General features: G+C 36.1%; 1 protein-coding gene and 1 pseudogene across 7 annotated transcripts in view; one reads left to right on the top strand and one right to left on the bottom strand.

Moving 5' to 3' along the window:
* Positions 1 to 1,293: 1,293 nt before the first annotated feature.
* Positions 1,294 to 27,837, bottom strand: part of NMD3 (NMD3 ribosome export adaptor) — a 34,675-nt gene continuing 8,131 nt past the window's right edge. For 4 of the 6 annotated variants that reach the window (XM_030822778.1, XM_030822776.1, XM_030822777.1 and 1 more), the window contains exons 5-16: positions 21,166 to 21,246; positions 19,785 to 19,913; positions 19,408 to 19,498; positions 16,125 to 16,203; positions 15,491 to 15,587; positions 13,134 to 13,251; positions 11,645 to 11,790; positions 7,716 to 7,828; positions 6,844 to 6,916; positions 4,596 to 4,702; positions 3,827 to 3,897; positions 1,866 to 3,369 (exon numbers count right to left, since the gene is read on the bottom strand). In XM_030822778.1, the coding sequence (XP_030678638.1) occupies positions 3,239 to 3,369; positions 3,827 to 3,897; positions 4,596 to 4,702; positions 6,844 to 6,916; positions 7,716 to 7,828; positions 11,645 to 11,790; positions 13,134 to 13,251; positions 15,491 to 15,587; positions 16,125 to 16,203; positions 19,408 to 19,498; positions 19,785 to 19,913; positions 21,166 to 21,246 (1,236 nt within the window). In that variant the 3' untranslated portion in view covers positions 1,866 to 3,238. Of the gene's footprint in view, positions 1,392 to 1,865; positions 3,370 to 3,826; positions 3,898 to 4,595; positions 4,703 to 6,843; positions 6,917 to 7,715; positions 7,829 to 11,644; positions 11,791 to 13,133; positions 13,252 to 15,490; positions 15,588 to 16,124; positions 16,204 to 19,407; positions 19,499 to 19,784; positions 19,914 to 21,165; positions 21,247 to 27,837 lie in introns of those variants that run through there. The other 2 variants (XM_030822781.1, XM_030822780.1) reach the window with 2 other exon arrangements.
* Positions 22,098 to 22,879, top strand: LOC105740550 (annotated as a pseudogene). Its single transcript, XR_001116600.2, has one exon. The product of XR_001116600.2 is annotated as a 28S ribosomal protein S15, mitochondrial pseudogene (transcript).

The following is a 27,837-nucleotide window of genomic DNA, read 5'->3' as shown; positions in this document are numbered from 1 at the left end:
GAAATTTCACTGTACATTGAAAATAAATTTTTTAAAAATCAAGTAAATATAACTATTGCAAAGGGCTAGATCCCATTGTATTAAAGTAAAAATTCAAGAGTCCACAATGACATGAAAAACAACTGAATAAGCAAATATATGAAAAAAGAGATAGCTCTTCCTTACAACAGAAAACCAACAAATAACCAAGTTTGGGAACATCTGGACTAATCAACAGCACACGCTTCCCGATACTATGCATTGAGAATTTGGCATCACTCCTGGCATAGTCCTGCCAAAAGGACATAACCTAAAATTAATCTTGAGAAAACATCAAACAAACCCAAATTGAGGTCACTCTACAAAACAACTGGCTTGGACTCTTCAAAAATGTCAATTACATAAAACATTACACTCAGAACTAGTACAGATTAAAGAAGACTGAAGAGATATGAGAACCTAATACAACACAGAATCTTAGATTTACTATTTTTATCAATGACTTTATTGAGATTACTGACATCTTAATATGGTCTATCAATTAGATAAGTTTTGTGTCAATGTTAATTTTCCGATAGCAATCACTACACTGTGATTCGAGAATTCCTTGTTTTTTGGGTGGGGGGAATGCTGAAATATTTAGAGGATAAAGAAGCATCATGTCTGCATCTTACTCTTAAATGTTGAGGAAAAAATTATTAGTGAGAAGGGGAAAGAAAGCAAATGAGGCAAATTGTTTACATTTGGCAAATTAGGTAAATGGTATCCTGGAACACTTGCAACATTTTGTAAAATTATGGATAATTAAAAATATTTTTAAAAATAAACATGCCTTGGGCTGGAAATAACATACCCAGTTATGTAGGGATTGACTCAATGTAAGCACATTTACTAAAATTAAAGAATCTAGGGAAAACTCTGGTACTAACTACTGACCAGGGAGGCATCTCCTGGCACACAGCCCAGAGCTTCTGGGTTCTACTATGGCAAGGAATTAGCTTGATGCTGTTAAACATCTAAATTACACAAGCAACTCTACCCCTGAACTTCTCTTGCTCATCAGACTTTTTTTATTAGGGGAGTCGGGGGACAGTCTCACTCAGTCGCCCAGGCTGGAGTACAGTGGCGAGATCTCGACTCACTGCAACCTCCACCTCCTGGGTTCCAGTGATTCTCCTGCCTCAGCGTCCCGAGTAGCTGGGACTACGTGTGCACCACCATGCCTGGCTAATTTTTGCATTTTTAGTAGAGACAGGGTTTCACTATGTTGGCCAGGCTGGTCTTGAACTCCTGGCCTGAAGTGATCTGCCCTCCTCAGCCTCCCAAAGTGCTGGGGTTACAGGCGTGAACCACCACACTTGGCCTCTCAGTGACTTTTGACTCTAAATCAGCAGCTTCAAGTGCAGATTTGGCTACAAAAAAATAATGGTCATACTGACTTGTAAATTAGTTGTATTTATAAATTGGTTATAAATCATGTTCTTGAGCATTTGATTAATACCAGCCTTCCCAAGCCATAACAACTTTGGGACATGACTAAGAATACTGGGGGACCCACAAGACTCTTGAGTATGGGAACCTTACTATAGTATGGTAGATTTATCAAGGTTATTTAACTTACTGCAAGCTCTTGGATGACAGCTTTTCTCTTAGCTACATTCGTTTGCCTGTCACAGCCTTTCAACCAAGAAGTTTCAATACTTAAGAGAGCATCAAAATGAGCAAGACTAAACAAATGAGTAAGACTAAATAAGGTTAGTGGGAAACTATTTTTCAGTGGGAAGATTATAAAAATACTTAAATAACATTAACAATTCTTTGGAAAATTGCGTAAGATACTTTCTCATGTAAATATGACACCGATGCAACCATTTCAAACACATGAAAAAGGGCAAGAATGGCTTTATTTTCATGCTTTAAAATATCTTGACATGGAAGATGTAAACATAGACCACCAATGAGAACTTGCTTTGGTCAATCTTACCTTTGAAGAATTAGGACAAGCCATTCCTACTAGGCCACCACCAAAGACAGGATATGGCTTTCAGATCCACAATTTTAACAAAACATGCAGACAGAAAAGAAGCCACTATAGAAAATTTAGGCCTTTATTCATAATTTCAAAATCAGAAAGTCCAATATTTAAAAAAAGAAAAATGTTCCACAAAGTGGCACTTGCTCAATCTCTTTATTTAGTGGCACACATAGAATGAATGAATTAGCTCTTACTTGCGGCATACTTACTAAGTCTGATCTTGCTTATAGAAATTGGATCTTAATACTTCATTCTCAGAATACTTTAAAACGTAAGCCACAGTTTTTCTTTCAAGGATGTGGAAAGCATTCCTCATTCAAATCTGATTAATGGTTTTATAAAGTATGTACCTCATTTTTATTAGCCATTATCTTCATGCTGGATTCTAATATTCTTTTTGATGGTGATGTGTTCAACGACAGAAACTTATAGAGAGAAAATTCCTTCTCAATTTATAAACAAAAATTTTAAAAGCAGCATTTTTGATGTGGTAGGAAGATATTTATGACAAAAGCAGCTACCGCCCTAAACTGGCAAAAACAACAAAAGAACAAATTGTTATTTAACCTTTAAATAACGAGTCTCTATTTGCTATAAATCTACAAATATTTTAAATATATTTCCTCCTACTGCAATAAAAATTAAGATAACTCTCTGTTTAACAGCTTTTGAAGAGTTAATTTTATAAGGAAACAAAAAAGATTGACTTGCCTCCTCAATGTCCAGTGATAAACTGAACCCTAATTTCCCTACAAGAACATAAAAATGATGTAAAGTGGATCAAAGTATGTAACAATATTAAAAATGCTTCTTCGTATGGTCTTTCACTAAAATAATCAACGTAAAAATAAGGTAAAAATGTGTTTTTGCTTGAAGATTTAGTGAACATTCAAGGAATCACAATTTTTGAGCTTTTACATCCAGAGTACTATACTATGTGAAAATACTACAGTGCCTCATACGAAAAAGCACAGTGATAAAATTCCACATGTAAAATAGCCTAAATATCAATAATAATTACATTCTCCATAATCTTTTCTTATCTAAAACTTCAAAGCTATCCATCTCTTTTAGTGGTTTGAGTGAGCACTCAAAACAATCATGTTTATTCAGGTTTAAAACTAAATTTCTCCTCTTGAAATCTGGAGGCATAGTAGAGACACTTAAGGTAATTCTGTCCAACTTCTTAAGCCCATGTATGTGGAAATAGTCTACAACATCTCATTATGTCATCATTGATGCACCTTCTTCACCAGTGGCATCTTGGGAAATATGAAGGTCTTCAAGCATCTCAGCCAGACTAATTCGAGGTGCTCCTTCATCATCTGTGTCACTTTCCACAGGAATGGCTGAATCTAAAAAAATACAAAGAGAATAAAATAAATACAAAGTATTTATATGTATACAAAGTATTAAGTATGTTTGAAAATATACAAATATCTACCTTCTTTACCATTATTATTATGTAACTATATTGTATCAGAAGCTCTTGCCTCTTACAGCAGTCATTCAAATTATATTCACTAAACAAACGAACTGAGTAACTGTATGAATATACTTCCACCACTATAGGAGTGAGCAACTTAAGGGATCAAGCTAGAATGCAAATAATATTAACTGTAATATACAAAACAGTATTTTGTTAATTTTTATTTATTGTTTTGCAAGTTTTTTTGTAGAAGTGTGACTACAGTAGTTGAAAAAACAATTGAAGACATTTATGAGAATCAAAGCTTAAGATAACAAAATATTCATACTAGGAACTATACTTATATACAGAACAAATGACTTAAACACTCCTAGAACACCAACCTCTGTAAATGTTGACGTTTTTTCTAATTGCCTCATCTTCTTCAAGATCTTCAAGAAAATCTTGGTATTGCCTTTAAATAAACATTTAAATATTTCATCACCAAAAATATACAGTTATATTTTCTTCATTTAAGGACTTTCATTTTAAGGACTATGTAGACATACTGCTGTTTCCCACTCACATTTCATGAAACAATTTTATATAAACTCTCAGTTTTTTTAGACATCGGCGTCTTCACCATCATTAAAGCCACTTTTTGAATCATCCAATAAACTGTTTTAGAACACTGTCTTCATTTCTGCTTAAAATTATTTGAGAAATAACACATTTGGCATCAATGAGCTGTTTCCTTTTTATCTCAAGCCATAAATACTCATCTGCTATTTGTGATATTCATAATGTAATTATTTATTATAAAGCCATGTGCCACATACTCTATGATGCTCACACAACAAAATCACCTAATGATGCATTTCTCAGAAGGTATGCCCATTGTGAAGCAAAGTATGACTATATTTTAACTTTTCAAATGAATTGTTTACACTAACACAACAATTATTAGGTCATAAACCAGGAAATAATTACTAAATCTGTGTTAAATGTCTTTACATCATCTTATACTGATTCCATTAATACCTTGATAAGAATCCAAGATTATAATTGAGTGCAAGGATCAATTGTGTGATGCCTATTTCTTTACAACATAAAAAGTATTTATCATAAAGATTTCCTTTGAGACAACATAAGAGAGTTAAAGAAAAGCAAGACCTTTCATCATCTGTATCCATGTTTTCTCTCTCTCTTGCAAGCTCTTTCAATTTCCAGTTTCTACGACGCTGACGTTTAGTCCGGTCATAGCTCTTCTTGATTAATACCTGCAAGATAAATATTTGTAAAGTTACAAAGAATGGGAACTATACAGTGAGGCCACAAAATTCAATAAAGCTAAAAAATGACCAAACTAATCACACTGGTTACACCTCAGGAGAAAGGAGAAGGGATGGAGAGAGTGTCAAGAGGACTTTATTTTTCTCCATGTATTTAACTTCTTATGAGAATGGATTCAAGCATCATTTGTATAATTGTTAAAATTTACTAAAATTTTTCAGTGACTGAATACTGTTTTTCTTAATAACAAAAACTGTAGTTTTCTTTTAACTCAAACTTCAGTTTTCAGCTACCATTCATATAAATCATTCTGAACATCACAAGTAGATACTTTTTCTTTCTCTTATTCCCACCAATAAACATTTACAGAACTACATATAACTTTCACAACAATGTATCTTAGAATGCTTGTTTAATAAATTATAGAATGAAAATAATTTTACAAAATACAAAATCTTCTAAGATTGCCATGATCTCCTCTTATGACCTTGTTAGAAATACCTATTTAGACTTACACTCCAACCATGCTGTTATTCCTAATTTATCAACTAATAAAAGCACAACTGGGCAGGTGGTCGGAGTCCTGGATTTGTCAGGGCTCTATTTTTTTTGCTCACTGCTAAAGAAATCAATGTTTATTCTAAAATATTAAGCAAGTATAGAAGACAGGGTCTTTCACACTAATTTCATTCACTGTTTCTCATGATTCTTAACCTCATCATGTTAGAACTTAACAGATTTTTCAGAATTAATAGTTTTTTTCCAAGGCTTGATACTGTGAAGATTATTTTTCACTGATATTTTATTCAGCTTTGAATAACAGCCTTACCTCAAAATGCCTTCTTAACTGAACAATGTATGTGAAACGAAGTGAGCCTAATAAAAATGAACCTGAATAAATGCTAAATGTCATCATTTTTAGCTGCAAATTTATTTATTTATCTTTTGGAGATGGAATCTCGCTCTGTCACCCAGGCTGGAATGCAGTGGCATGATCTTGGCTCACTGCAACCTCCACTTCCCAGGTTCAAGCAATTCTCCTGCCTCAGCCTCCTAAGTAGCTGGGACTACAGGTGCATGCCACCACGCCTGGCTAATTTTTTGTATTTTAGTAAAGATGGGGTTTCACCGTGTTTTCCAGGCTGGTATCGAACTCTTGAGCTCCAGCAATCCACCCACCTCAGCCTCCCAGAGTGCTAGGATTACAGCTGTGAGCCACCGCACCTGGCTAAATTTATTTTTGCTCTACAGATAATATCAGGTATTTTGATCGAGAATGAAAATGTGATTAGAAAAGGAACAAAAAATCACAATAAATCTTGGATTTACCCCACCAAGAAAAATTATTTAAAATGAAGCCAGGCATGATAGGTGACACCTGTAATCCCAGCTACTTGAGAGGCTGAGGTGGGAGGATCACTTGAAGCCAGGAGTTCGAGACCAGCCTGAGCAACATAACAAGACCCCGTCTCTACAAAACGTGTTTTAAACATTAGCTGGGAGTGGTGGCATGTGCCTGTAGTCTCAGCTACTCAGGAGGCTGAGGTGGGAGGATTACTTGAGCTCAGAATTTTGAGCTGCAGTGAGTGATCATGACACTGCACACAAGCCTGGGCAATAAAGCAAGACTCCCTTTTTTTTTTTTTTTTTTTTTTTTTTTTGAGACCAAGTTTTGTTCTTGTTGCCCAGGCTGGAGTGCCACGGCGCGATCTCAGCTTACCACAACCTCCACCTCCCGGGTTCAGGCAATTCTCCTGCCTCAGCCTCCCGAGTAGCTGGGATTACAAGCATGCACCACCACGCCTGGCTAATTTTTTCGTATTTTTAATAGAGACAGGGTTTCTCCATGTTGGTCAGGCTGGTCTCGAACTTCCGACCTCAGGTGATCCACCTGCCTAGGCCTCCCAAAGTGCTGGGATTACAGGCTTGAGCCACCGTACCCAGCCTCCCGTTTCTTTAAAAAAAAAAAAAAAAAAAATGAAGACTTTTGCTATTATACCTTATCTGCAGTTTCAGAAATCTCTAAATTGATTTGTTATTTTCAAAAGTGTGAACTCCTACCTCTTACCCCTAAGAGTTACATTCATCCTCTTTAACCAGGAAAAAAGGGAAAAATCTAATGCCTTACCACATCTGGAACTCTATCTGAGTTCATTTTGTTGACATGCTCATCATTTAAGTTACAGTTGGCCAAATCAAACCTGAAATGTAAACAATGAAAAACTTAGTGACCATTTACCCTTTGTGTGTAACTTTTTATTTTATGGATATCACCTAAAACTTCCTAAAAATCAAACATTTAATATGCTTCCCACTTTAAAAGTTCGGTCACCTATTACACAATGAACATGCTTCTGTAGATGCTGGTAAAGACAATAAGGAACTCTGAGTTTCACTTATAATCAATTATTGTCCACCTTGCCATACATTTGTAAAAGCAAAACAGACATATCAGTCCAACTTTAGAATTCAATTAGATGCTTCCTTCTAGTTTATTTTAAACAAAACAAAAAAACCCTCATTCTCTAGTAAAAGAAACTGAAATCCTAAAAGCAAAAGTAATATTTGAGGGTTTAATCACACACTCACTGATAAGCTCTGATTCAGAAAGAACTGACCTATGCCTTTACAAGCCCTTTATATATATATAGTTGTCATATCTTAAAAGTGAGTTATCTGAGCAGTAGCAACTGCACAATAAAAAACAATCCAATCTGCAAAAGCAGTTCTAAATACAGATACAACCACATAACTTCAAGGTTCAATTAACAAAATCTTACAACAAATTACTCTTCAAGATTATAACCAAAATGGAGTAACTATGGGCTTCTGTCCAACCCAGTTTAATTTAGTTGTCAACAATACAATGAGTTATAAGGCTCCTAAGAACCCCTTTGATCTGTTTAGAATAAACAATGTTAGTATTTTAGGTAGTTTTGCTGGTTCCCAAAGAAAATTTGCAATCCTAATTGGCAGTTTAAAATATGAAATAATACAAACCCTAACACCAGGTCTCCGGGATTTAGAAGATGTCCCAAATGAGTACGACAAAAATACTGTTTATCTGTATTCATTTCAGATGTCTTCTGTACCCAGACTTCCCCAAGGGTATGCTTAAGAGGAAAGAAAATGTATTCTTCAATAATCTAAACGTAACTCTAAAAGCATCTCAGAGAAAAGTTAAATACAATATTGATTTTTGGTTTTCTAATTTTTAAAGATAGAAAATTTTTTTTTATTTTCCTGATACATGAAACACTGTCAAAATTAACAAATTACTGAATCATGAGTATAGAAAGACTCACAAGCAATTCATAAAAATAAATCATTGACTCTTTCTAAGATTTTATTCAAGACTTTTATAAAACATTAACAATGTCCCTAAAATATATATATATATATAGAATTTTCAAAAGAAATGTTTTCACAGGAAGATGGGCCAACATAGGCAGAGTGAACAAAATAACTGAAAAGGTAGGGGAATCTTAAAGCAACAAAGTATTCCAAGCAAACTCTTGCTTGACACAAGGGTTCAGAAAACCAGGGTTCAGACAAAACAGCCTAGAAATCCTAGTAGTAAACCACTAGAGAGGCCAAATCTTTATCAAATTAATTTTTAAAGTACCTACTAGTGTAGAGTACAATCATTCATATATATATAAATTATATCTATATATATAGATTATATATATATATAGCAGAAACAACATCCCGATTTTTAAACTAGAAAACTATTAATTCCCTTTCCAACATCCCAACACCTTTAACAACAAAGACAGACCAACTGAAGTGAGATTGAGAGCAAAATACTAAGAGTTATAAATAAAATTAAGGAATCTCAAAATAAAGTTATGAAAAGAATCAAGTGTTTCTTATTGCAGTTGGTCAAAGAAAAAGAAATGAAAAAAATGATCTTTTTTTAAATGTTTTTTTAAAAAACAAGAAAATATAGTATCTGGTTTTATATCTGCCTGAGGGGGAGTGGTACTCTACATTTATTATAAATGAAAAGTTTGCCCTAAGTACATTACCTTAATTTTTAAATAAAATGTAGAAAGTCATCTGTCTTCCATTTCCATTGATTTTTCCCAAATTATCACAAGTTATCTTTGTCTCAAGAAGCATTATTAGCATGCACACACACACACACACACACAAAAGGGTACCCTGGGAGTCTCTAGATACTATTTCACAGTAAAAGAAGCCAGACTTTCATCTTTGAAGAAACATTTGATTTCAGATATGGGTTATAAACTATACATGTGATTCTGGAACACCTGAATGCTGTGTTGCACCAGAAATCAAGGATGCTTTCAAAGACTAGGAAAGTCACGTCAAAACAACATAGGAACCATTCTGAAGGGGCTCCCATTGAATAATTTTCGGGCAATATGAGGATTTTTAAAAAAAGAAAGGGCAGGCGCTCATGCTCATTCCTATAAGGGAGGCAGTAGGATCATTTGAGACCAGCCTGAAAAAACAGTGAGATAGACTCTACAAAAAATTTAAAAATAGACAGGTGTGGCAGCATGCTGAGGTGGTAAGATCACTGGAGCACACAACCTCAAGGTTCCAGTGACCTATGATCATACCATTGAACTCCAGCTCTGAGAGACAGAGTGAGACCTTGTCTCTTTAAAAAAAAAAAAGGAAAACAAAAGATGAAGGGAGAGGAGGAGAGAAGAGGAAAACAAAAGAAAATACAGTAAATATATAATACTTATACTTCATGAGATCATAATGATAATCACAAAGACAGATACCACCTGTATATGTAAGCTAATTTTCACCACTGGAAATGATTCTTGGATCAACTCTTTACTCTAAAAATATTTGCTAAAAGACTAATTTATGCATAGGCCAAGGGAGGTGGCTCACGCCTGTAATCCCAACACTTTGGGAGGCCAAGGCAGGAGGATTGCTTGAGCTCAGGAGTTCGAGACCAGCCTGAATAACATGGAGACCTTATCTCTACAAAGAAATAAAAAAATTAGCTGGGCATGGTGGCACATACTTGTGGCCTCAGCTACTCAGGAGGCTGAGGCAGGAGATCACTTGAGCCCAGGAGTTTGAGACTGCAGTGAGCTATGAAGCCACACCGCACTCCAGCCCAAACAACACGGCAAGATCATGTCTAAAATTAATTAATTAATTAATTAAAAGAATGTATGCAGGCGAGCAATTCAGGAAAGCTACACAGCCCCTAGTTAATAATGAAAAGCTCTTCTTTAAGAATGACAGCTAATAAATGTAGAATAGGAATGGAAAATTCACCATTTTTTAACCCTGAATAAAATAATTAATTTATGGGCAAGAATTACTAACAGATGCTAAAGCCAGAAAAAAAAAAGAGATAACAGGAACTCAATACTTGCATATTATTATAGTATCAAGCCACAGATTGCTTGCTGGTCAGAAGGGAAAAAAATCGTAACATTACAATGGAGGAATCTGACTATTACTATGTTAACAAGTGAAACAGTCAAACATTACTTGTCTCTTGATACCATAAAAAGTACACGGCATCATCTCTGAAATATTCTGGCAAGAAAAATTTAACCTAAACGTAACCAAACCTTTAGATCAACTTTCCAGTTTAGAGAAACACAACGAACTAAGAAACTAGTTAAATGGCATCATGAGGAAACAATTAGATAGATTTAGAAGGTGGAGTATTCTACAAGATAAATGCACTAGTTGTCTAAGGAAGTTGGTATCATAACCAATAAAAGAAAAAAGAAGGGGACTATTATTAAAGACTAAAAAGGTATAATATTCCCATTTAATGAGTGGTCTCCAATTGAATACCTGTTTGAACAAGGCATAAAAGACACTTTTGGGACAAATGAGGAAATCTGAACACAGTAATCCCCCCTTATCCATAGTTTCCCTTTCAAAGGTTTCATCTGCCCACAGTTAATCGCTATCCAAAAACAGGTTGCTGGAGTAGAATCGGATAACTTTGAGAAAGAGACTACATTCACACAACTTTTATTACAGTATATTGTTATAATTGGTCTACTTTATTTTATTTTTTTTTTTTATTTTTTATTTTTTGAGACGGAGTCTCGCTCTGTCACCCAGGCTGGAGTGCAGTGGCACAATCTCGGCTCACTGCAAGCTCCGCCTCCCGGGTTCACGCCATTCTCCTGCCTCAGCCTCTCCGAGTAGCTGGGACTACAGGCGCCTGCCACCACGCCCGGCTAATTTTTTGTATTTTCAGTAGAGACGGGGTTTCACTGTGGTCTCGATCTCCTGACCTCGTGATCCGCCCGCCTCGGCCTCCCAAAGTGCTGGGATTACAAGTGTGAGCCACCGCACCTGGCCTAATTGGTCTATTATTAATTATTGTTAATCTCTTACTGTGCCTAATTTATAAATTAAACTTTATCATAGGTATGTATGTATAGGAAAAAACAATATACATAGAGTTTGGTACTACTGTGGGTTGTTTCAAAAATCCACTGGGGGTCTTGGAATGTATCCCCATGGATAAGAGCAGAATACTGTGTAGACTGTATGTTTTATGGGTATGGTAACTACATTTTCATTATGTAGAAAAACATTCCCATGTGTGAGAGATGCACACTGAAGTATTTAGTATTTGGTGATGACTTTTTAAAAGTCAAGATAATCACGGTCCTCCTCTATAAAGATAAAGCAAAGAAATGCCTTTTTTTTATATAATGGAGTAAACATTTAAAAGATTTTTCCTACACAAAAGAGAATAAATTAACTTAACAGTCTAATAATTTCCACAATGACCACATATTAAAAAGACAAAAAAAAAAAAGAATTGTTTTCCTAATGAGGCGCTAAGTTTGGATTCCATACTGTGGAATCACCAACAAATTTTTTCTTAAAGAGGGACTGAAACAATAATAACTGAGGGAAAAAAAAAATACACTGGCAGGCAGGATGTAGCTTACCTTTTTTGATATCATTCCAGCACCTGCAGCACGTTTTATATCTCGGACTATGCTGCATTCCATCACAATAAACTCCTCTAGCTGTTTGGGATGACATAAACTATTGAAAGGGTGACTCCAGAAAGTGCTCCCATCAATATCTGCAACTAAAAATAAGGATAGAACACAAAAACATAAGAAAATTATATATTTTAGAGTCATCAAATGTATTAACTAAGAAGAAACTGGTAGATACCAACTGGAAAGTGGCAGGTCAACAGAACTAGTGTCAACTCACTCCTTAAGGTCATCAATTACTCCTATAAACCAACCCCAAACTTCTCAAAGCACAAGAAAAATATATAAGATGTCAAACATATCTTAAATAGTTACTATAACCAGAATGCCACAGGGCTAAGTGCCTTTTAAATAAGATCAGATCCAATCAGTGGTATAGCTGTTTCATATGCTGGCACTTTATTTTAGAAACATATCTGTCATCTTAGCTGCTTAGTGTATGGGAAATAAAGCCTAGTTCTACCAGATAAGTAAAGAATGTTCATCCCAATATTGCAAACAGATCTTTAACTTATGAATCCTAATTGATAATGAATGACTTTTCAGAAAAATACCAAAATAAACTCACTTTTTGTATAAAGGAAACTTATATTACAGAAAATACATGAAAAAGATCAAGTAGAAGATACATCCAAATACTAAGACACCTACCAAAATGTGGTCTTCTTTAAAAAATAATTTATTCTATTGACAATGTTAAAAAATGATCTACAGTAATAACAAAATTGGTTAAAATTCATATTCAAACTAAATGTTCCAACGGGCCACAAAAAGCCAAATGTTCCAAAATTTAAAATAACTGCTAGACACCAAATTTTGGCAATGGACTTAAGTAAATAGTCACAAAAATTAGATGAAGTAAATAAGTCAATTTCAGGCTGGACATGGTGGCTCACACTTGTAATCCCAGCACCTTGAGAGGCCGAGGCGGGCAGATCACGAGGTCACGAGTTCGAGACCAGCCTGGCCAACACAGTGAAACCCCCTCTCTACTAAAAATACAAAAATTAGCTGGGCGTGGTGGCGGGCACCTGTAATCCCAGCTACTTGGGAAGCTGCAGCAGGAGAATCGCTTGAACCTGGGAAGCAGAGATTGCAGTGAGCTGAGATTGCGCCACTGCACACGAGCCTGGGCGATAGAGCTAGACTCCATCTCAAAAAAAAAAAAAAAAAAAAAAGTCAATTTCAGTAAAAATTAATGGAATAAACCAGTAAATATGTAAAAGTTAACAGAATTGTTTCTTTACATAAAAAATACAAGAGTAACTAATCAAAGCTTGTAATTCCAGTGTTTTGTATTAAACAATAGCACAAATTTTAACTAATCTTTCAAAATAATATTAGCAAGAACGCTTGAAAAATTAGCAACACGAATTATTACTGTTTGTCATACAGAACAAAATTGTCAAGGCAAATCATTTCCAGAATTTACCTTGTAGGGTGTTTGGATCAATGAGGTGAATGGCACTGGTTACTCGAATACACACACAAATCTGGTTCATATTTCCCAGGCTTTGTGCCAGCTTTGGAGACAGACAGACAACATTATCCTAGGCATAAGAACCAACATTTAGAATGAGGCATATCCTAAATAATAGTCCAATAAACACTCATCAATAAACACCCAATCCAATTGCACTTGACCAACCAAAACGTTATTTTCAATTCTATCAATCAACAAAGAGACTAAAGAAAAGAATCAGACCTTAAGTATGACAGGCATTTTGTCTTAATAAAAATGCTTTAAAAAAAAAAATCCTGGCTGAGCACGGTGGCTCGCTCCTGTAATTCCAGCAATCTGGGAGGACAAGGTGGGAGAATCCCTTGAGTCCAGGAGTTCAAGTCTAACCTGGACAACATATGGAGATCCTGTCTCCATACATACACATACACACACACACACACACACATATATATATATATTTTATTTTTTAATTAGCCAAACGTGGTGGTGCATGCCTGTGGGCCTAGCTACTTGGGAGGCTGAGGTGGAATGACAGCCTGGGCCCAGGAAGCCGAGGTTTCAGTGAGTTGAGGTGGTGCCACTGCACTCTAGCCGAAGTGACAGAGCAAAACTGTCTCTCAAAAAAAAAAAAATATCCAGGGCCTGAATCACCAAGCTATTATTTCCATTTTATTGCAATGTGAATGCCTCTTATCACTCTATATGTTAATACAGTGTACATTCTAAACAGAGTATTATAAACATCAGCATGAGAGTGATTCTATAAATCCACCTGTGACTTCTTTCAATCTCCATTAAAAACAAACTTCAAAGGAACACATTTCTCTTACATGGCTACATGTGCCAATATACAATCAAAAGATTTAAACCCAAAAAAGTCACATGTCTACATTTACATTGGGAGACATGAAGCAGCAACGTAATTATCTGTTTTTAAACTGAATTAAAATACAAAAAAGATCTGAGTTATATTTTAAGGTGTATCTATTCACAATCATAACAGCTCTTACAGTCCTTGGTTTTTAATACATGAGTTTCCAAAGATAAACAAATACACTTTTTTACATAGTGTAATACATATGTTAATTTTTACATGTGTAAAATTCAGTTACACAAGGCCCAAATATGCCCTCACACCTAAATTCATATTTCTCAAGCTTTGTACCAGGGAAACATTCACTGTTTTAAACCAGAGGTTGGCAAAATGCCACCCTCAGGACAAATCTGACTCACCATCTGTTTTTGTAAATAAAGTTTTACCAGAACATGGCCCTGACATTCCTTTACATATTACTCTTGCTACTTTTGTACAACAGCAAAGCTGAGTAGCTGCAAAAGAGATTATACGACCTGAAGGTTAAAAAATTTACCATCTGGCTCTTTACAAAGTTTGCTGACCCTATTTTAAGATATCATTTCATCCCTAGTACATACTATAAAAGAGCAATAGCAGTTTTAAAGCTTTAGAGACACAGACCTGGGTGCAAATCCTAGCTTCATCATTTTGTGATCGTGTAACTTTGGGCAAGTTGTCTAACCTCCTCAAACTTCAATTTACTCATCGTCAAAATGATGTGGCTTACCTCAGTTATTATGAGACGAAAATGAGGTGAGACACTAAAGTATTTAGATTAACCTTATGCAGAATGGTCACAATAAATAATGGCAGTTATCATTCTTAGTGATTTAATACTGACATATAAATTCTTACATGGCAGAGACCTGTAGTTATACAATCCTCAGTACACAGCCTTCTATATTATAGATGCTCAATAACTATTTATTGAATTTTAATTCATATTTTTTTGAAGCAGGGTTTTATCTTAGTACAATTAAATGAAATAATCTACATTTTAAACGTTTTATTCAGCTTTTGTTTTAAAATCATAAAAATGATTCTATGATCTCATTTTCACATTATCACAATATTCTTTAATTTCTTGCCAAAATTTTGTTTGTACATATTCCACAAAGTGGCTCACTAATATTGATTTTAATGTCATTTCTTTTATTCAATTTCACTGAACTATATGATATAGGCTCATAGGATCACAAATTTTAAATATGGACTTTTATCAACTATAACCAGGTCTTTTCATTTTAATACACCAAAATAAAAGGCATGTCAATTCATAAATATAAGCATGACTTTTTAAAAAATATATATCTTTTAACATGGCTGAATATGTTAAAAATCACTTAAGGAACTTATTCTAAATTTTTAACCAACCCTAGAGGAAAACCAGGAGCTACAAATTACATATAAGCCAATTAATTACTTGTACTCTTTTACAGATTTGGATTAAATGAAAAAAAAAAAGTACCTTGCATATTGGAACAATTTCCACAGAAAAAGTGCTTTTGTAATTGTATGTGTTACTATGGATATCTTGAGAGATCAGTCTTTGTGATGCTTTGTATCTATTAAGAAAAAAGTTAGTAGTAATATAAAGACAAAGATCATTAACTTGTATGGACTCAGGAATATCAATTTTCATTAAATCAAACCATCATTGTCCAAGGTCTAAAATGGCTTCATGAGGCCTCCTCTGGTAAAACCTACTGTCCTCCACTTGCATGTCAAAACCTTCACCATTCTGACTAAGCCCTACCTATTTTGAACCTTTTCCACCAAACCTCTAGAACATGTTGTTGGCTAGACCAATCTACTTTCTATATAGCATTATTAAAAGTCACACTAACGCCCACTGCAAGTCTTTGTTCACACTAATAGTACCTTTCAATATAAACTCCAGCTATGAAAATTTCCCAATCTTTGGAGCACAAGTCCTACCACCTCTATGAGTGGGTGGTTAACCCAATATATGCTTCCTGATTGTATAAGTATTTCTACTACAATTTTAAATAAACAGAAGTTGTCTGAGCCTGAAGAATATATGTGATCCACATCCATTCCCAGGTCCTTAGATTTAGTCACATTCAAGGTTCAGGACATACCTACAGGGAACTGTACACTGAAGAAATTCGACCATCTTCTGAGCATGTTGTTTTGAGGAATAATAAAAATCCAGACCATCTTAAAAAAAAAAAAGCCATATGAAAATAATTATGCAAAATAGGACTCTCCTCTACTAACATGACTATATTATAAATTACATCTGTTTTAAACAAAATCAAATTATTAGAAAACTCTATTGCAGTCACAACAGATTAGAGATATCACTTAAGACTTCTTTGGCAAAAAGACAGACAAAATAAATCAGCAAATGAAAATAAAACTCATAATTCTAATTCTAGAAAAAATAAAACTCAAGGCCAAGGGGGACAGAAAAACAAAGAACAAAGAAAGTTTATGAACAGCTGGGCGCAGTGGCTCATGCCTGTAATCCCAGCACTTTGGGAGGCTGAGCTGGGTGGATTATGAGGTCAGGAGATCAAGACCATCCTGGTGAAACCCCGTCTCTACTAGAAATACAAAAAATTAGCTGGACGTGGTGGCATGTGCCAAATCTCAGCTACTCGGGAGGCTGAGGCAGGAGAATCGCTTGAATCCAGTTGACGGAGGTTGCAGTGAGTCCGGATCACAACACTGCACTCCAGCCTGGGTGACAGGGCAAGACTTCGTCTCAAAAAAAAAAAAAAAAGAAAGTAAGTTATTTTACGTAATAAATAGAATAATCTACCAAGAAGATAACAGGAAACTATCTGAGATACAGAAAACAAAAACTATTAGAAAAAGAAAAGAAAAAATTAACAAATATTAACACATACAATCATTGTGAAGGACTAGAATAGGACTCTCTCAAAACCAAAATGATCAAATTGACAAAAAAATAGTAACAACTCACAGAACTTGAATAACCAACTATCAAGGTCGAGTTAACTGAGAGTATAGAACACAGTTCTAAGAAAGAATACATATTTTTTCAAATATTCATAGAACATTCATTTAAAAATCATGTATTCAGATTTTAAAAAGAAAAACAATTTCAATAAATCCTAAACAGTAGAAATTACTAAAGACAACATTATCTCGTCACAAAACAGTAGCACTAGAAATCAAGAAAAGAACAGCCAAAAGCAAACCCACCTAGCTGAGAAATATTAAAGATATTCTTGCAAATAACTCAACTAAATACAATTACCAAAACAGCTAATACTAAAGTTACCCAGAATAGCCAAAACAATTTTGAAGAAAATGAACATTACACATTTAATGTCAAAACTCACTAACTTTAGTAAGTATTCAAGACAGCATGGTACTAATATAAGGACAGATATATAGATCAATGGGAGTAGACTTGAGATTCTAGAAATAAACCATTACATTTATAGTCAATAGATCTTTGACAGAAGACCCAAGGCATTCACTGGGGAAAGGACAGAGTTTTCACTGGGATGAAGAATCTCCACATAGAAAAATATGAATTTAGACACTTATCTCACACTCTGCACAAAAATTAACTCAAAAGAGTTAGACCTAAATATATAAGACCTAAAACTATGAAACATTTGAAAGAAACTATAGAAGAAAATCTTTATGACCTTGATTAGACAGTTTTTAAGCATAACCCCAAAACCACAGTTAAAAGAAAAAACTTGATAAATTGGACTTCATCAAAATTTAAAACTTTTGCAATTCAAAGGACACCATTAAGACCAGCCAGTGCGAATTTTCTCCTACACACTAGGAGAAAATATGTGCAAACCATATATGCAGTAAGAGACTTGTATCCAGAATATGCTCAACATTGTTAGTCATTAGCAAAATGGAAATTAAAACCACAATGAGATACCACTTCATACCACCCTCTAGAATGGCTATAAACAAAAATATAATAACAAGTGTTGAGGAGGATACAGAGAAATATTGCTGGCAGGAATGTAAAATGGTACAGCCACTTTGAAGCAGTTTGGCAGTTAAACATAAATTTACCATATGACTTGGTAATTCCACACCTAAGTATGTACCCAAAAGAATGAAACAGCTGAGGTGCTTGCTGAGGGCAAATAAAATACGCAATGGGCAGTGGAAAAAGGTAGCTACAAGTACCAACTACAGACCCATTATAGTACTCGGAAGAAAATGTATGATCTTAAATATTATTAGAAATTAAAAATAAACTAAGCTTTCAATTAATTAAAACAAAACAAAACTAAATAGAGTTGAAAGAATTAGTGTTAAAAACAAAATTAAGGCCTGTAATCCCAGCACTTGGGAGGCCGAGGCAGGTGGATCACGAGTCATGAAATCAAGACCATCCTGGCTAACACGGTGAAAACCTGTCTCTACTAAAAAAAATACAAAAAATTAGCCGGGCATGGTGGCGGGCATCTGTAGTCCCAGCTACTCAGGAGGCTGAGGCAGCAGAATGGCGTGAACCCGGGAGGCAGAGCTCGCAGTGAGCCGAGATCGCGCCATTGCACTCCAGCCTGGGTGACAGAACGAGACTCCATCTCAAAAAAAAAACCAAAAAACAAAACAAAACAAAAAAACAAAATTAAGAAAAAGATTGTTTAAAATAAAACTAAAAATAGTTTTTTGAAAAAACTAACATAATAGATAAAAGTGGCAAGTCTAAGGTGAGGTGAGTAGAAAAAGAGAAAAAAGATAAACATTAGGAACAATAGAGAGGACATAACTACAGTTACAGATGAGATTTATTTTATTTGTTCAATTTTATACCAAGAATCTAAAAAGCTAGATAAAATGGTTTTTCTTGGAAAATGGTATTAAAATTAACTCAAGGGGTAGAATACCTGAGAGGTGAATATCATAAAAGAAACTGAAAAGACATCCCCTAGGAGATATCAGATTGGATGGCTTAATGGGCAAGTTCTTTAAAAACTTCTAGAGGTTAATTAAATGCTAGGTAGAAAGAAGGCAAGCTTTCTAACTCTTTTCAATGTCACTCACGTAACTGAGAGCAAGATTGGACAGAAGTATGTATGCATATATATCAAACAGAAGCCTCAAGAAATATTATACTTAGTTATGAAACATAAAAAGATAATTATGTTTGACATTAGCAGAAAATTAAAAATTCAGTTTCTCAGTTGCTCTAGCCACATTTCAAGTACTCAACAGCCACACGTGGCTAGTGACTATACCATGCTGGACAGTGCAGATAAAGAATTAAGTTTTGTTTTGTTTTGTTCTTCTAACAGAAAGTTCTTTTGGACAGTACTAATCCAGATATTATCAGTAAATATAAGATTACTTAGGTATGTTGAAATAAAAATCTGACATCATTTCAAATGCTTTTGAGTTTTAACTCACCATGAATCTCTTTGATACGAAGTGTATTCTGATGCATTCCATATTTCAGAATTAACTGTTCCAGATAGTAGAAAGTTTTTTTATGCAAAGTCTAAAATATAAATTATTTGGTCAATAAATGCCCCACAAAAAGCCATTTATAGGTATCGGACACACATACCATCTACAGATAGAGCATACTGATTTTTCAAACAATAACAATCTTTAAAGATTATCTATAATGTAATAATGATCTATTTCCAAAGGTGAATGCTTCAGGGACCCAGACTATCCCTGGTACCCATAGGATTTAGAAAGGAAAAGAGGTTTTACTAGCTGTCTTATAATTAACAAAGATGAAATATAAGATGTAGGACTCACTCATCTTCTCTCATTACCTTTTGCCTCACTTGAATCACAGCCTTCCAGAAATCCTTAGCTTCTACTCTATGGCAATCTCCACACATTTGGGACTGAACAACATAATCCACCACAAACACTTGTTGAAGGATAGCACCATTCATCACCTGATAAAGAAAACAATTATACTCCTTCATTCTTTTGGTTTTGTTTAATAACAAATATTTTCTTTAAAAGAAGAACCTTTAATATTTAATTTAAAACTTTTTCCATTAATGCTTTGAGGACATCAATCAAATGTCCTCAAATTTAAAGTCATAAAAACAAGTTATACTGTTTCAAGAACGGTATACAGATTTAATTCCTAAGATTTATTAGATTAGCATTTCAAATTTTCCTTTAGCTGAAGTGGTTGTGAGAATATTCTGTGTACATTTTACATATATATATAATTTTTTTTGAGACAGGGTCTCACTGTGCCTGTTGCCCAGCCTGGGGTGCAGGTGCACGATCTCGGTTCACTGCAACTTCCGCCTCCTGGGCTCAAGTGATTCTCTACCTCAGCCTCCCAAGTAGCACACACCACCATGCCCAGCTAACTTTTGTATTTTTAGTAGAGATGGGGTCTCCAACTCCTGCGCTCAAGTGATCTGCCTACCTTGGCCTCCCAAAGTGCTGGGATCACAGGTGTGAGCCACCACGCCCAGCCCATAGATGTTTATATAGAAAAATCATCCTTAGAAGAAAAAAATAAGGAAATCTTCTCAAAAAAAAAAAATTCCTTAATTTAATGGTTCCCAAACACAGCTGATCAGAAATCACATGGGAAGCTTTTTAAATACAGATTGAACATCCCAAATCCCAAAACCCAGAATCATAAATTTCAGCTTCAAAATCTGAAACTTCTTGAGGTTCTAAATGACACTCAAAGAAAATGTTCACTGGAACATTTTGTATTTGAATTAGGGATGTTCAACCACTTAAGTATAATGCAAAATTCCAAAATCCAAAAAATCCAAAATCTGAAACACTTCTTGTCCCAAGCATTTCAGATAAGGGATACTCAACCTACATATAGATTCCCAGGCCTCACATACAGAGAATTTTTGCTTAAGTTATGATGAGTCATTACAACGATCAGCCAAGTTTGAGGATCAGTACCTTAGCCCATGTTTTTACTTCAGTCCTTTCCTAATAAAAATAACTCTGGAAAAGATCAGTAAGTCTGCTAATCAGAAGCAATGACTACTCTTACTAGTGATCTAATTATTTGTACAGATGCTCAAAAGAAAACAAACAGCTAAAATTGAGTGTACTCTTTTTCTTTTAAGCTGTTCAAGCCATAAAATAACTTATCACTAGGTCCTCATTTTCACTACCTGCACTTTAACCATGCTGAGAAAATTATGTACTGCTTACCTCTTTCTGAATAGTCAGTTTAACTTTAAGTCTCTTAGAATGAGGCTCAGTCCAAACAAAGCCTGCATCTACAAGCCGTACCTTCAATAAAACACAAACAAAAAGAAACATAAGTTCTCACCTGAGAAGAAAAAAAAAAACTAAAGAACAAATCATCAATAAGCAGATTTCATAAGATGCTTAAGGAATCTGTGATCAGCATACTACACACCATCATCACAAAAAAAGATTAATCATCAGTTATGTAATAATAGCAGCAAATCAAAGGACAACCCAATGACTATATTAATGCAACTGATATAATTTAAGCAAAAATTAAAGTATCTGCATAGGAAAAAAATTCTTTTCCCTTAAAAAAAAAAGTACACTGTCCTTTAAAAGGAAATTATATTTTTTGGAGGAAAGCAAAGACCTGGTGACCTCATTATCTATTAGTAACCTCATGAACAAAAGTTTCCCCTTGGATTATTCTCTATATTCTGTGACTTTTTTTTAAGAAGTGACATTCATTACAGAAGTTTCATGCAGTGAATACTAAATCCACAACTATAACTCACTACTAAATCTGCAGCATCTGCATAGGCCAAAAACAGTTTGCTATATGTGAAGATCTGAATATAACTCAAGAACGGCCAGAATGGGTGTTTGGGGAGAAGGGGTGGGTGGGAGAACAAGAATGGAGGCTGCTGTAATAATCTGGGCAGAGATTGTAGATGATCTGAACTGACAGGCACTGGAAATAACAAAAGCAGATGCAAGGGCTAGTTAGGAGATAAAAATCTGTAAGATTTATCTGCATAGTCCAAGTGATGTAGAAAAAAAATCTGTAAGATTTAATGGTGGATTGGTCGATCCTGGGCCAGCATGGCGGCGCCCATGTAACCCGGTCGGTGCCGCAAAGGGAACGGCGGGCCGCGGCCCGGGCCCCGCGGGGGTTAGAGGTCACCATGCTGAGGGTCGCGTGGAAGACGCTGAATTTGATTCGGACGCAGGCAGTTACCCAGGCCCTAGTACCTGGGCTGCCGGGCGGTGGGAGCGCCAGGTTTCCTTTCAACTAGTGGGGCGCGCAGCCTCGAAGTCTCCTCCGCCAGGCCGCGCGCGGATATGTCATCCGGAAACCAGCCCAGCCTAGGCAGGATGATGACCCACCTCCTCCTACGCTGCTCAAAGACTACCAGAAGGTCCCTGGAATTGAGAAGGTTGATGATGTCGTAAAAAGACTCTTGTCTTTGGAAATGGCCAACAAGAAGGAGAAGCTAAAAATCAAGCAAGAAGAGTTGATGAAGAAGATTGTTGCAAACCCGGAGGACACCAGATCCTTGGAAGCTCGAATTATTGCCCTGTCCGTCAAGATCCGCAGTTATGAAGAACACTTGCAGAAACATCGCAAGGACAAAGCCCACAAATGCTATCTGCTGATGAGCATTGACCAGAGGAAAAAGATGCTCAAAAACCTCCGTAACACCAACTATGATGTCTTTGAGACAGGGGGCTGGGGATTGAGTACACCTTCCCCCCTCTGTATTACCGAAGAGCCCACCGCCAATTCGTGACCAAGAAGGCTCTGTGCATTCGGGTTTTCCAAGAGACTCAAAAGCTGAAGAAGCAAAGAAGAGCCTTAAAGGCTGCAGCAGCAGCCCAAAAACAAGCAAAGCAGAGGAACCCAGACAGCCCTGCCAAAGCCAGACCAGAGACACTCAAACACAGCCAATAAATTCTGTTCAATCAAAAAAAAAAAAAAAAAGATTTAATGGTAACTGGATATGGAAAAGAGGAAGAGAACAGACTCTAGAATGATGCTCAAGTATCTGCTTAGACAACTAGGTAGTACAATTTTTGTGACACAAACAACGGATATAATGAGAAAAAGATGTTACATTTGACTTCAGACATTTCAGTTTAAGACAGTATCTGTGAGATACCCAAGAGGACTTTTCAGTGAACAGTAAGATACAATTGGTCTGGAGATCTATGAAAAAATTTGGGCTGTAGTTAACAGATTTGAGAGGTATCAGCAGCAGATTATACTTTTATCAAGTACTGTCTGGTAAAAAGTAGACTAGCCACTTTTAGTGTAGATGCAAAGATTCAACACACCAGAGTAAAACCCTCCTCATACAACTGGCCTCCCTAAAGCAAACCCTAGTAGTTAACAAGTGACGCCAGGTACCCACGGTGATAGGCAGATTCCTATTCCTTCGATCTCCATCTGCAGTGGTTAAAAAAAAAAAAAAAAAGCCCCAAAGGCACTGAGTAAGACTGATCTTCCCCTCAAGCTCCAACCTTTACCTGCAGGAATGGAGAGTCTCCTTGACATCCTGCTCGGCATTCCCCAACACAACCACTACACCATGTGTCCTCAGACAACCACGACTAATCAACTTTATTAGTCCCTTTCCTTCTTTACCATAGTCCCAGACACCTCAGTCATCCCTCATCTCCCATACTGCAATTTCCATATGGTTATGCATATTCCCTATTCTGTCCCCATCTAACACTCCTCCCCAAATCCTAAAACCCTTCTACTGTGCCCTCCGGAGCTCAACATTCATTAACAATGAAATCTCCTAAATCCTCAACTTTGCTGAACATTCCCTTCACCTTCTAGATCTCCTGATTCTCTCTCTCCCCTGCAGCTATATAAAGTGATGACTGATATTTCTCTCATTTTCTTCCTATCACTGGACCAGGCACCAGACAGGTATCCTCTTTGCTCTTCATTGCTAATTACAGACCATTCTCCTTGTCTCCTCCTCAAACATATCCAGCTCTGAGTCTAAAGTCATTAGACTCTACCACCCACTACTCTCTTTGTTATAGTAATCTATTCATCTTTGTATCACTTGTTTTCATTTCTCAAAAGATTTTAGCTCTAGCTCACCATCACACTTTCCAACAATATTAATACCTAGTGATTTCAATATCCACACAGGTGATCCCCACAATGCCCTGACCTCTCTCTCCATTCTTTGAGTTCTTCTTCTCCCAAAATATTATCCACCTTCCTATCTCAGTCACTCATATGCTTTTATTACCAGTAACTGCAAACCCTCCAAACTATCAATTCCAAATATCCTACTTCCTGACTACCACCTTCCATCTTTCCAGCTTATTTCCTCTAGTTCCTGGGCACCAAAAATCTTTCAAGCTAATATAATGGAAAATCCATTCATCCTACCAACTTTATTCCTCATTCCTCCTCACTAGCTTCAAAATCAATAATCAAACTTATTCTCATGTACACACTCAATTTCCTTGTTCCCTCTCTTATTTCACCTTAGCCACTAGGCTAAATTATAAATTTGGTTAAATCCAGTGCTCTGCCTGCTCTATGCCTTAACTATGTGGCTGACAGAACTAGAGAAATAGATGCACACCACAGTGACTAGTCTAAATTTGTAACAGTAACCCTCAGCACTGCCCAGCACCCATCCAACACTGTCCTGGTGCATTTCCTCTCCAACTGTTCTAGAGGACTATTTCATATCTTCCGCTCTCTCCTCAGACATCTATCTAACAGCTCTTCCCACATAGCTACTGCCCACGCTTCTGTTTTCTCCAGTAAAAAAGAAGGAACCAGAGGAGAATTCCCAGAAGCTCCCACTCAACACCTTCCCTCCTGTTACCACAGATGAATTGTCCATACTCCCATCAAGATCAACCTCTAGAATGCCCCTCTAGAGAGCAGAGATCTTTACTTTGTTCCATGAAATATTACAGCCTCCCAAAATGGTGCTTGGTGAAGAGTAAGTGCTGAATACTTGTTGAATGAAGGAGTGAATTAACAAATAAATGTATTCTTTCACTATGTGCTGTATCTCTTTTCCACTTCTTGAGGCCACCCCCCAGCCAATTATTCTTCTCCCTGCAATTTCACAAAAATTTCCCTCTGTACTCTAACACTCCCAGAGAGCTTACAAATAGTTATATATACCATCTTAAGAAATGTGTCCTGGCCAAGCACAGTGGCTCATGCTTGTAATCCCAACACTTTGGGAGGCTGAGGCAGGAGGATCGCTTGAGCTCAGGAGTTCAAGACCAGTCTGGGCAACATAGTGAGATCTCTACTCTACAGGGCCAAAAAGAGAGAGAGAGAGAGATCTCATCTCTAGCAAAAATAAAAATCAGCCAGGTGTGGTGGTGAATGTTTGTAGTACCAACTACTTGGGAGGCTGAGGCAGAAAGAAGGATCACCTGAGCCCAGGAGTTGGAGGCTGCAGTGAGCCATGACAGCGCCACTGCACTCTAGCCTGAGCAATAAAGCAAGACCTTATCTCCAAAAAATAAAATAAAAAGACACGTGTCCCTTCCCAAACTTCCCCTTCAACCACTGCCCCATTTCTTTGTTTTCGTTTACAGCAAAACTCAAAAGAATTGTCTATCTTCCTTCTCCCATTTTCATTTCTATTTAAATGACATCTTTACCACCACCATTAAACAGAAATTGCCCATGTAATTAAGGTTGTCCACATTACTAAATCTACAGAACTCATTACTTGACTCATCAACTGCAAACCACATAGCTGCTCACTCCTTTCTTCTTAAAACGCTTCCCTTTCCTCCCAGGACATCACACTCACCCTATTTTCCTCCTACCTCCTAGCAGCTCCTTTCAGTCTCCTTTGCTGATTCCTCCTCATTACCCAATTATTTCTTCCTCATTACCCTTTAAAGGAATGATTCCAGGATTCAGTCCTCCAGTTTCTTTCCTTCTCTATGTAAACTCCTGAAGTAATCTAATCCAATTCGTGACCTTAAATACTGTCTATATCCTAAATTCATTATCTCTAGACTGGACCACTCACTGGCTTATTTATCAACCTGCCTACTCAGTATTTCTACTTAAGTGTCTAGTAGACATCTAAATACCAGTTACAGATGAACTCTGATGTCCCCTACCCAGTGACTTGGCTGCTCAGGTCACGAACAGTGGAAGGCATCCTTAACTCTTCTGTCTCTTACAAAAACACATCCTGCTACATCAGTAAATGTTACTACCTTAAAAATAGATTCAAAATCTGTCCACTTCTTACCACCTCCATTGCTGATCCAAAACCATTTCTCATGATTATTACAAACACTTACACCTTTACCTTCCTTACGTCCATTCTAAAAACAGCAGCCAGAGGAATACTAATAAGTCACGTCATCTCACTACTCTGCCCTTCTTCACCCTCTATACTCCTTACACTCAGAGTAAGAAACAGCCCCTATAAGGGACTACAAGGCCAGACATACTGTGGCCTTCCATGACTTTTCTGGACTCTATCCCCAACTACTTTTCCCCTCACCACTCCATTCTATTCACACAAGTAAGCTGTTGCTTTTGATCTCTACATTTGTTTTCTTTACCCCTAATGCTCTTCTTCCAGATTTCTGCACAGCTTCCTCCCTTACCATCTTTAATGTTTACTCAAATGTCACCCTATCAGTGAGATCTCCCCTAAACGCCCTTACTTTAAATTTCAACTCTTCCATGCACAGTTCTTATCCTCTTCCTAGCTCCTTTCTCCACGGAATATACCTTTTAATATACCATGTAATATATCTACCTATCTTGATCATTGCATACTAACATGCTGCTCCACACTGGCATGTTAGTGTGCAATTAGAATATATGCTTTCTAAGACAGGGATTGTCTTATTCACTGCCATATCCCCAACACCAAAAGCAGTTTGGCACAGAGTTGGTACTTAATAAACATCTGATGAATTAATTAATGAACTGTTAAGACTCACTAGACATTTGACAAAAGCCCCAACTATAAAAGCAAAAAACCAAGATACACAAAAAACTCACTTCATAAAAAAAACAGAGACAAATAAGGGAACAGAAGGAAACAAACAAAAGAAGTCCTATTATCAAAATCTTCTTCAGAAAAACTTAAAACAAAATGCATCAAGAACATGAAAGACTCTGGAACTTAAAAACATTACTACTGGAAACAAACAATTCATTAGAAAGATCGGAAGATAAAACAAAAATCACCAAGAACAGAGGGGAGCAAAAAAAACCAAAAAGGCTTTTTAAAATATGAAGGGAAAAAGACAAAGTTTTATGCCAGGAGGGCCAACAAGTGACTCAGAAATTTGTGGGGTTGGCTGGGACCTAGTAGGAAAATAAAGGCAGAAATTTCAAAGAACTATTACATGAAATTTTATTAGAGCTCAAAGGAGAATCAGAAAAGTCTTCAATCTGAAAGAGTCAATTTCAATTAAAAACATGGTAGAAGTGAGTCATAAAGCTTAAAACAAAGAAAACTCAAAGTGTCAATCACTTTCAATTTTATATCAGGAAATAAACTGTACTTTAAACAAACTCTTTTTTTCAATACATTTATGCACTGACTTTCAGTGACAGGCACAAATATTTTATTTCCAGATCAATAATGACAATAAAGAGAAACCAAATAACATAGCCCTAATATTATTATCTCAATTATGTTTAGTGATGGTTTTACATAAAAATTTCCGTTAAAAAATTATACATGAGGTTCTCAATAAATAACAAATGAAAAAAATTAAATTCTGTCTTTTTAAAGCAAAAAGATTTTTACTTTTCATAAAAAGAATATATATATAACTTTAAAAACTGTATGTAGTGGGGTGCTACTGGCAACAATAGTAACATTTAATAGTTACTTTCCAGGCCAGCATGGTGGCTCACGCCTG

The sequence above is a fragment of the Nomascus leucogenys genome, chromosome 11 (genome assembly GCF_006542625.1).
Source record: "Nomascus leucogenys isolate Asia chromosome 11, Asia_NLE_v1, whole genome shotgun sequence".
Classification (NCBI taxonomy): Eukaryota; Metazoa; Chordata; class Mammalia; order Primates; family Hylobatidae; genus Nomascus; species Nomascus leucogenys.
The sequence above is the reverse complement of the archived record's forward strand: the minus strand, read 5'-3'. Positions and strand labels throughout refer to the sequence as shown.